Genomic DNA, 10,524 nt, shown 5'->3' on the forward strand with positions numbered 1-10,524 from the left:
TCGGCACGAGTAGTGCTTCTCTTGTTCCACTTTTTGATCTTGGTGCTGTAACCGCATCTATACAGATTCAGTGACATTCAAATCAATCAAAACTGGGGAATCAGGAAAGAACAGCTATAAAAACGCCAGCAGAATGTTTCCAGACTTATTCTTACTCCCTCCATCGTCTCCAGGCCTCATCTAAGTTTATTCTACCAATTGCCTTACCTCTCTCTCACCTCCACCAGTTCTAACTTCTACCTGATATCTGGGACTCTAGGTTTTACCTTTTAACAAGAAACAAAGATCATCCAGTGCAATTGATTAGACACCTCCATTGATACACAGTAGTTCTCTGTCGCTCTGTAACAAATTACCACAAACTTAACAGCCTAAAACAATACCCATTTCTTATCTCACACTTCTGTAGGTTAGCAGTCAGTCATGGGCTTGACTGGGCTCTCTGCTCAGTCTCACACGCCAAAAGCAAGGTGCCAGCTGAGCAAAATCCACGACTCTGCAGCTGTGGATCTGAGCTCCCTGCTGCCTTTCTGTCATCCAAGGGCTGCTCACTGCTTCTAGAGGCCACCTACCTACATTCCTTCTCACAGCCTTTCTGGTTTCTCCTTCTTTAGCCAGAGAAAGCTCAGTTTTCAAGGGCCCATGGAAGTAGAGCAGGATAATCTCCCTCCCTTAAAGTCAATTGTGCCATAGAACATACCATAATAATGGGACCGATATCTCGTCATATGCACAAGTTCCAGGGATTATGGCAGAGCATCTTTGGGAGGCCATTTGAGAATTCTGTCTACCACAAAGTCTCTGAGAACGGAGAGTAATAATTTAAAGTTTTTTAAAACTTACACACATACATACACACACATATATGCATGCATCCGTATATAAACACACTCACATAGTGAAAGCCAGGCTCTAAGAAGGACCCAGTGATCTCACTCTGGTATTTGCACCCTTCTGTACTCCCCTCCCATACTGTAACAGGTGTGTCTGTGTAATAGAATACAGCAGAAGTAACGCTATGTAACTTCCAAAGCTAGGCCGTAAGAGACAATGCCATTTCTACTTTGTTCTCTGAGATCACTCTGAGATCACTCTAGGAAAGTCAACTGCCATGTCAGGAAGACAGGCAAGCAGTCCTGTGGAGAGGTCCAGGTGGCCAATAAGTGAGCCTTCCTGCCAACAGCCAAGACCAACTTCCCAGCCACATAAGTGAGCCATCCTGGAAGCAACCCAGCCAGCTCCAGTTAGGTTTTCAGATGACTGCAGCCTCACCAATACCTTGACTGTAATCTCATGAGAGACCATAACCAGAAAACCAGCTAAGATGCTCCTGAATTCCTGACTCACAGAAACCGTGAGATAATGTCTTTCTTGCTGTTTTTAGCCACTAAACTTTGGAATGATTTGTTAAACAGCAATATTTAACAAATCTATGAATATGCAACTACAGATATACAGATGTTAGAGATACTTAAGAAAAAAAACTCCTAAAATGAAAGAATCACTGATGTTCATTAATGAAAGATCAATTAGATAGAAAACTCATATTCCTTAAAGGTACTATTTTGGGGGCGCCTGGGTGGCACAGCGGTTAAGCGTCTGCCTTCGGCTCAGGGCGTGATCCCGGCGTTATGGGATCGAGCCCCACATCAGGTTCCTCTGCTAGGAGCCTGCTTCTTCCTCTCCCACTACCCCTGCTTGTGTTCCCTCTCTCGCTGGCTGTCTCTATCTCTGTCGAATAAATAAATAAAATCTTTTTTTAAAAAAAGGTACTATTTTGATAATTTTAATGGCATACAAATGAAAATAAATATTGTAACTTCGAATAGCAATAACATTAAAAATTACTAAAGTTTGGCTTATTTCAAGATCCAAGGAGACAACATGAGAGAAATAGCAATAACCAAAGCATTACAGTAATCAAGCATTATATAAGTGTTTAAATACAAACTCATTCTTTCAACTAATATTTATTAAGTACCTACTGCATATGCTAATACTGTGAATCTAACAATAAAAATAAAAGGCATAATCCCTGCCCACTTGCAATTTATTCTCCAATGAAGAAGACATGCACTGATTAATCATACAAACAGTACAACAGTGACAAGTGTTACATAGAAGAACCATAGTACATGGCTCAGTTCTCTAGAAACATATGACAATTATAAATGTGTTAAGACACAATAAAATAGGTTTGAAATACATTAAGCAAAAAATAATACTACAAGTAAATTTGTCAATTCAACATTTTAACAACCTTCTCTAAATTACTATTAGGTTGAGCTGAGAAAAAAAATGTTGGTAAAGATAAGATCTGAACAACCCAAATAACAAGCTTAATTTAATGGTCATATGCAGAGCATTCAAATATTAGAGAATAATCATTCTTCTCAATCGCACCTGGAGCATTTATAAAAATCAATCACATATTAAACCTTAAAACAAATTTCAGAAATTTTCAGAGAATCAGTACCACATAAAGTTCTCTGACCAAACAAATTTAGGTTAACAATCTAATTTTTAAAAGATAAATATTTTAATTAAATAATTTAGATTTTCAAAAATTCCAAATAACTCAAGAATCGGAGAAGCAATTATAATGGAAATTTTAAAATACAACTAGAACTAAATAAAAATGAAAATGCTTTATATAAAAAAATGAAGCAACGGATATTCATAGCCTACAGCTCAGAGTGAAAAAAAAGAAAAACTGAAAGTTAATGGATTAAATGTACATGAAGTTGGGGGGGAATAATCCCAGAAAACATGGAATTACATTGAAGTAGAAGACAAAGAAAAGATAGAGAGGACCAAAAAAGAACAATAAAAAGCACAGTCCTTTGAAAAGACTATAATAGGGACACCTGGGTGGCTCAGTTGGTTAAGTGTCCGCCTTCAGCAGGGTCCTAGGATCAAGTCCTAAGTCCCACATCACACTCCTCGCTCAGCAGGGAGCCTGCTTCTCCCTTTGCCTGCTGCTGCCCCTCCCACTTGTATTCTCTCTCTCTCTCTCTGACAAGTAAATAAATAAAATCTTTAAAAAGAAAAAAAAGGTATAATAATAGTCAAAACTCTGGCCAGACTTTCAAAAAAGAAAGGGGAAAAAAAGACAAAGTAAGTAATGTTAGGAATGAAAAGGGGAATAAAATCACATATAAAACCAGATTTATTTTTTTAACCAGATTTAAAGATAAGGAGAACCCAGTGAATAACTTTATGACAATAAATTTGAAAAATTAAAGACAACAGGCATAATCCTAAAAATATCATTCACCAAAACTACTCAGGAAGAAATAGAAAACCTGAATAGTCCTATAAATCATTAAAGGAATGGATTTCATTTCTTTTAATCTTCCCACAAGGAAAATACCAAGATCAGACAATTTTTCAGATAAGCATTATCAAATATTCAAGAAACAAATAATTCTAATTTATACAAATTATTATAAAATATTAAAAAAGATATTACACAATTCATTCTACCAATTAACTCAAAATAGATCACACAAAAATTAACCTAAAATAGACCATAAACTAAATGCAAAACCTAAAACTATAAAACTGTAGAAGAAAACATAGCAAAAATCACTGTGTCTTTGGCTGGACAAAGAATTTGTAGAGATGACCAAAAGCACAATCTATAAAAGAAAAAAACCTGATAGACTGGCCTACACCAAAATTAAAAGCTCCAAAAGCTACCATGAACAAACCAATGAACATACAAGCCACAGATTGGAAGAAAACAATTGCAAAACTTATATCTGATAAAGGACTTGTATCCAGAATATATAAAGAATGCTTATAACTCAGTAACAAGAAAACAACCCATTAAAAAAAAAAGGCAAAAGATTTGAACAGACATTTCACTTAAGAAAATACACAAATGGGGGTGCCTGGGTGGCTCAGTCAGTTAAGTGTCTGACTCTTCATTTTGGCTCAGGTCATGATGTCAGGGTCATGGCATGGAGCCTCATCTGGGACTCCATACTCAGCAGGGAGTCTGCTTGAGGATTTTCTCTCCCTTTCCCTTTGCCCCTCCCCATGCACACGTACAGGTATTCTCTCTAAAATAAATAAATAAATCTTAAAAAAAATACAAAAATTGCTAGTAAGCACATGAATAGGTGTTCAATATCATTAGTCATTAGGGAAGTGCAATTAAAACTACAATGAAATTGGCAATTCTGCAGCAAGCCTGGCTGTGAGAGTGGGGATACTGTTGCCTGTGGTCCCCCAAGAGACACAAGGGAGAGGGGAATAAAAAAAAACCTACAATGAAATACACTACACATGCACTAGAATAGCTAAAATAAAAAAGAGAAACAATACTAAATGTTAGTGAGGACGTGGAGAAAAAAACCATCATACTTTGCTAGTGAGAACGTAAAATGGTACAGCCACTTTGCAAAGCAGTCTGGCAGTTTCTTAAAAAGTTCACCATACACCTATCATATGATCTAGCCACTCACTCGTAATCTACCCAAGAGAAACAAAACCTAGGTCCATACAGAGACGTATCTGTGAATGTTCATAGCAGCATTATTCCTGACAGATGAAAAATGAAAACAGTCTAAGTCTCCATCAACTGACAAGCGGATAAACAAAATGTGCTATAGCCATACAATGGAATACAAGTCAACAATTAAAAGGAACAAACTACTAATACATACGACAACATGGATGAACCTCAAAAACATCACGCTATGTGAAAGAAACTGAACACAGAAGACTACATATTATATTATTCCACTTATAAAAAATGTTTAGAAAAGGCAAATACATAGAGATAGAAAAATAGATCAGTGGGTACCCAAGGATGAGGATGGAAGCAGGGATTACCTATAAATATGCATGAGGGAAATTTTTAAGGTGATGGAAATGTTCTAAAACTGGATTGTGGTGATGATTTACTAGAAAATTACCGAATTAGTTGAATTATGCAATTAATAATGGTTGAGTTTTTATAGCATTTAAATTGTACCTTAATAAAACTGCTTTTAAAATAACCAAATGATTTATGAAAAGATATTCATTTCATTAGTAATCAGGTAAATGAAAACGAAGATCAAAGATGCCAAAAATGGGCCTAAGTTAAAGAATCTGATAATACCAAGGCATGAAGATGTGGAGCAAGAAGAATTCCTGCACATCACTGGTAGGAATTTAAACAGGCACAAGTGCTCTGGAAAACGATTTGTCCTGATTCTGCAAAGTTACATTATGCACATATCTTATAACCAGGAAATCACTCCAAGGTAGATACCCTAGACAGGGGCCCGACAGTAAATATTTTAGGCCCTACAGACCATGAGATCTTTGCCACAACAAACTCAACTCGGCCTTCTATCATATAAGCAGCAGCAGACAAAACATAAACAAATCAGCATAGTTGTGTTATAATGAAACTTTATTTACAAAAACAGACATCAAGCTAGATTTGATCATTGGGCAGTAGTTTGCCAATCCCTGTCCTAGAGAAATACTTGTATATGTGATGTAAGGGACACGTACAACAATTTTCATAGGACTTGTTTATCTTAGCAGCAAACTAGAAACAACCCAGATATTCACTCACAGGAAAAAAGAAATAAGTTGTGGCATATTTTCAAAATGGAATATGATACAACACTGAAAGGGAATTATAATCCTGCTACCTGAAACAACATGGATAAACCTTAGAAAACACTATTAAGTGAAAAAAGCAATTCATAGAAGAGATATGATATGATTTAACCACAGAAATTATTTAATAGAGCTCAAAATTAAACAAAACTAAATAAAATGTTGTTATAGCTCCTATTTAAGTACACAGACGGTTAAAGAAAACTACAGGGGAAAAATTATAGGAATGGTAAAAATTAAGGATAAAGATTACATCTCAACAGAAGGCCAAAGATAGGATCAGGGAGAAGCCCACAGTTAGTTTCAATGGTTTTGGTATTGTTCTGGTTCATATTAAGTCATAGGGTCATAAGACTTCATAACTTTCACAGGCAGGATATATTTAATCTTACATATATATATAAAATATACTTTAAAATTTTGTTAATAAAAGGTAAACAGAAATACTCCCTATACTCAGCTGAAAAAAATCCCAAAATAACTGAACAGGCTACCTGTAACTAAAACAGAATGTAAAGAACTGGACACTAATAAGCAGTCAAAGTACTTATGTTCCAAGTCAGCCAAGTAGATCATGACAAAACACCAGCATGATTTGTAACTACCACTTGGATTCAGAAAGAATTGACAAATGCCAAGTGAAAAAGCATTAAATATTATTCTAAAACTTAAAAAATAAAAAAAAGTAGTTGTTGGTTAATCTTAAATTCTGTTTTTGCTATTTAAATAACTTTGTAACTATTAAACACTGCTGTTACAAACTCCTTTGAAGAGGTCCAGCTAGAGTGCGAAAAGACTATGTACAATAGGATTATGGTACCATCTGGTGGCAGTACCCTGCAATAGCGGGGGGGGTTGTTTCTTTTAAAGATTCACTCACTTGTTTATCAGCTATCTAATAGGCATCCTCCAAACATAGCACACACACATTTTTAAATCTTTCTTAGAAGACAGGGCATAAAATAAGGTATAGTATCTAGAACAGAGTGCCCATCTTCAAGAAAAAAATCTACACTTGAATTTATGACTATCAGAATGTCAGAGTCTGCTCTTGCTTACAAATGTGCTCAAAGTATCTATGCCCCTAGAACTCTTAGGCAAGAAGTTCCTCAGGAGTATCCTGGTAAGTCCATGAGTCACCACACTGAACCAGTAAGTACACCAATGCAGCTTGCAAGGAAAAGAACTGTGGTGGTTTTTAAATGTCTTCAATCTCACTATGGAAAACAATATAGAGGTTCCTCAAAAAATTAAAAACAGGACCTACATACAACTCACCAATTCCACTTCTGGATATATACACAAATGAAATAAAAACAATTTCATCAAGATATCTGCACTCCAATGTTTATCACAGCAGTATTCTCAATAGCCAAATAAGGAAAGAACCTAAATGCCCATCACAGATGAATGGACCTAAAAATGCGGCATATATACACAATGGAATATTACTCAGCCATGAGGAAGGAAGATAACCTCCCATTAGCAACAACATGAAGGGACCCTGAGCACATTATACTAAGCAAGATAAGTCAGACAGAGAAAGAAACGTACTATATGATATCAGTTATATGTGGAATCTAAAAAAGGTTAAACCTGTAAAATAAATAGAGTAAAATGGTGGTTAAAAGGGGGTAGGCTGGGGAGATAAGAGTGATGGTGTTTGGGGCACCTGGGTGGCTCAGTTGGTTGAGTGTCTGACTCTTGATTTCAGCTCAGGTCATAATCTCAGGATCTTGAGATTGAGCCCCACGTTGGGTTCCACCCTCAGCAGGGACTACTTGAGATTCTTTCCCTCTGCCCCTCATCCCCCTCCCCGCTCACCTGTGCCTTCTCTCTCTCTCTAAAATAAATAAATCTATTTTTTAAAAAGTGATGATGTTTAACAGTACAAACTTGTAATGAAAAGTAAATAAGCCATAGCTATCTAATGAGTCTCATGAATATAGACAATAATATTGTACTATAATTATGTAATGTGGTAAATATTGCTACATCGGCAACCATATTACAATATATAAATGTATTAAAGTAACTTGACGAAAACCTTAAACTTACACAATATTACATGTCAAACTTATTCAATGAAAATAAAACATCCTTGGGGCACCTGGGTAGCTCAGTCGGTTAAGTGTCCAACTCTTTTTTTTTTTTTTTAAAGATTTTATTTATTTATTCGACAGAGATAGAGACAGCCAGCGAGAGAGGGAACGCAAGCAGGGGGAGTGGGAGAGGAAGAAGCAGGGTCATAGCAGAGGAGCCTGATGCAGGGCTCGATCCCGGAACGCCGGGATCACGTCCTGAGCCGAAAGCAGACGCTTAACCGCTGTGCCACCCAGGCACCCCAAGTGTCCAACTCTTGATTGTGGGCTCAGGCGTGATCTCAGGGTTGTGAGATCAAGCCCCACATGGACCCTACTTGAGATTCTCTCTCTCCCTCTCCCTCTGCCCCTCCCCCCAAAAAGAAAGAAAGAAAGAAAGAAAGAAAGAAAGAAGTCCTTGAATTCTTGACACTTCTTTCAAAAAGCAGAGCCAATTTTCCCTTTCCTTGAATGTGAGCTGTACTTAATGACTTGCTTCTAAAGAAGAGAATGTGGCAGAAGTTAATGGTGTGTAACTTCCACAGCTAAATCATCAAAGGCATCACCACTTCCATCTTGCCTTCTTTTGGATTACTCACCCTGTGAGAAGTCAACCACCATGTCGTGAGGAACTCAAGCAGGCTGTGGACACCCCACCTGGAGAGGAACTGTGACCTCTACCAATAACCAGCATCAACATCCCAATTATGTGAGTGAGCCCTCTTGGAAATATTCTCCAGCCCCACCAAGACTTCAAGATACTGCATCCCTCACCGATATCTCTGAGCTAAACCACTCCCAAAGAAACAGAAATAATAAGTATTAATTGTTGTTGTTGTTGTTGTTTTAAAGATTTTATTTATTTATTTGATATAGAGAGAGACACAGCCAGCGAGAGAGGGAACACAAGCATGGGGAGTGGGAGAGGAAGAAGCAGGCTCACAGAGGAGCAGGGAGCCTGATGCGGGGCTCAATCCCAGAACCCTGGGATCACGCCCTGAGCCGAAGGCAGATGCTTAACGACTGAGCCACCCAGGTGCCCCTATTAATTGTTGTTTTTAAGTCACTTAGTTTTGAAGTGATTTGTTGTGCAACAATATATAACCATCATATCCTAGAACCAAATTTTATCTATGACAGAAACTAAAAATAGCTCACTTCAGTTTAATACTGTAATTTGCCCACATGTTAATAAAATTTCAAATTTTCCTTCCTAATACACTAGGAAGTGTTCCTTTTTTAATTCCCCCGAATTGTTTCATACTGTTTCATAATATTCATCATTTTCTAAGTTAATCTTAAGAAACAGCAACCTAAGCAGACTTCATGTGGTCAGCAAGGACTGTTTTGAATATCTTTACTTTTGCAAAGCAACTATACTAGATCCTGAGTTGGAGAACCATGCCCTTGAGGTATGAAATACTTCATGTTTTTCAACTAAACTTTTTCCCCTGGGCCTGAAGGTTATAGGTCAATGGGAGGTTTGGAAAGTTTCTCCTTTACCTCTGTGAGGGATCCACAAGCCACACCACCATGCAGGGCTTCATCCAACGCAGAAAGGGTTGTGGCTAAGAATGCTGGTGAGAGAGAGGCAGACGTCCGCATCTTCATCCCATAAGCCTCAACAAGAAAAAGAAGACGTTCTTTTCAATCTCCGTGTCTATTCAAAACCAGAAACCAACTCCAAACCTCAATTTCTAGCAGCTGGAACTCCAATCCATCCCTCTTTTCCTCAAACATTTATTTGTTAAACAAATATTTAGTCCATGCCAGAGACTGTGCCAGACTATGGGGATATGACAGAAGAGATAGAGGCCCTGCCCTCACAGTACGTATATTCAGCCAGCAACTGAAATCAGAACTGAAAACTGGGCAATTACAATACAGTTATCAGAGATACCATGACAGGGAAAGTGGAGACACAGAGACAGGGTACCTGTTCTATGGATTTTGTGATCCAGGAAGACTTCAGGAAGAGCTGGATGTCTGAGCTAAAATGTGAAATAGCCGTTAAACAAAGGAAATGTGCATGTTCCTGCCAAAGAGACAGAACATACAAAGAAAGGGAGAAAACGGGAATAAAAACTACAAAAAATAAAGAGTTCATTTAGAATGGTTGAAAGATGGAGTGTGGTCACAGTGGGGCCACTGATGAGGCTGGAGAAATAAGCAGGGCCAAATCACGAAAGAGCCTTGTTGAGTCTGGGGTCAATGTGGAGAGCAACAAGGAATGGCATGCTCAAGTTATCTTTCCAAACCAAGGTTGGTCTATGAAGAATAGCTTGAAGGTAGGTATGGTAGCCTGAGAAATGTCCCCCCAAAAGATATCCGCATCAAATCCTTGGAACCTGTGAATGTTACCTTCATCTGAAAAGGGGCCTTTAAAGATGTGATTAATGTGATTACATAACTAGCTAGCAATGTTTAAGAATGCTTCTGCAATTTCTAAGATTAAAAAATACTACTATTTTATTAAATTGCTCAAATAAACTGAGGTCAAGCCATAGAACTGTAATCATTCATTCATTCATTCATTCAACAAATACTGAGTACCTACCACATACCATATACTATGATAAACTCTGGGAAGAGAAACAGAGACGGTTTCTAATCACTTAAAATTTACAACTTAATAAATCTATATATCAAATCTAAGGCCCTTCTGCTTCTGTGAGGATGTAGGAAAACCAGTATATTAATATTTATAAGCCATAAATGTGCCCACTTCTGTCCAATCTCTCCTATTAAATTCTTAGATGATTTAAACCATAGATTATTACATTTTTCTAAGGCTATACCCAGGTACGTTAAAAAAAAA

General features: G+C 37.4%; 1 protein-coding gene across 21 annotated transcripts in view; it reads right to left on the reverse strand.

The window, feature by feature from the left end:
* RAD51B (RAD51 paralog B) overlaps positions 1-10,524 on the reverse strand; it is a 716,334-nt gene that overhangs the window by 695,916 nt on the left and 9,894 nt on the right. For 17 of the 21 annotated variants that reach the window (XM_057318613.1, XM_048219988.2, XM_048219986.2 and 14 more), the window contains one exon: positions 9,210-9,326. The exons of the other annotated variants lie outside the window; for them this stretch is intronic. In XM_057318613.1, coding sequence (XP_057174596.1) covers positions 9,210-9,326 — 117 coding nt within the window. The remainder of the gene's footprint in view (positions 1-9,209; positions 9,327-10,524) is intronic. 21 annotated transcript variants of the gene reach the window in all.

The sequence above is a fragment of the Ursus arctos genome, unplaced genomic scaffold (assembly GCF_023065955.2).
Source record: "Ursus arctos isolate Adak ecotype North America unplaced genomic scaffold, UrsArc2.0 scaffold_25, whole genome shotgun sequence".
NCBI classification, from domain to species: Eukaryota; Metazoa; Chordata; class Mammalia; order Carnivora; family Ursidae; genus Ursus; species Ursus arctos.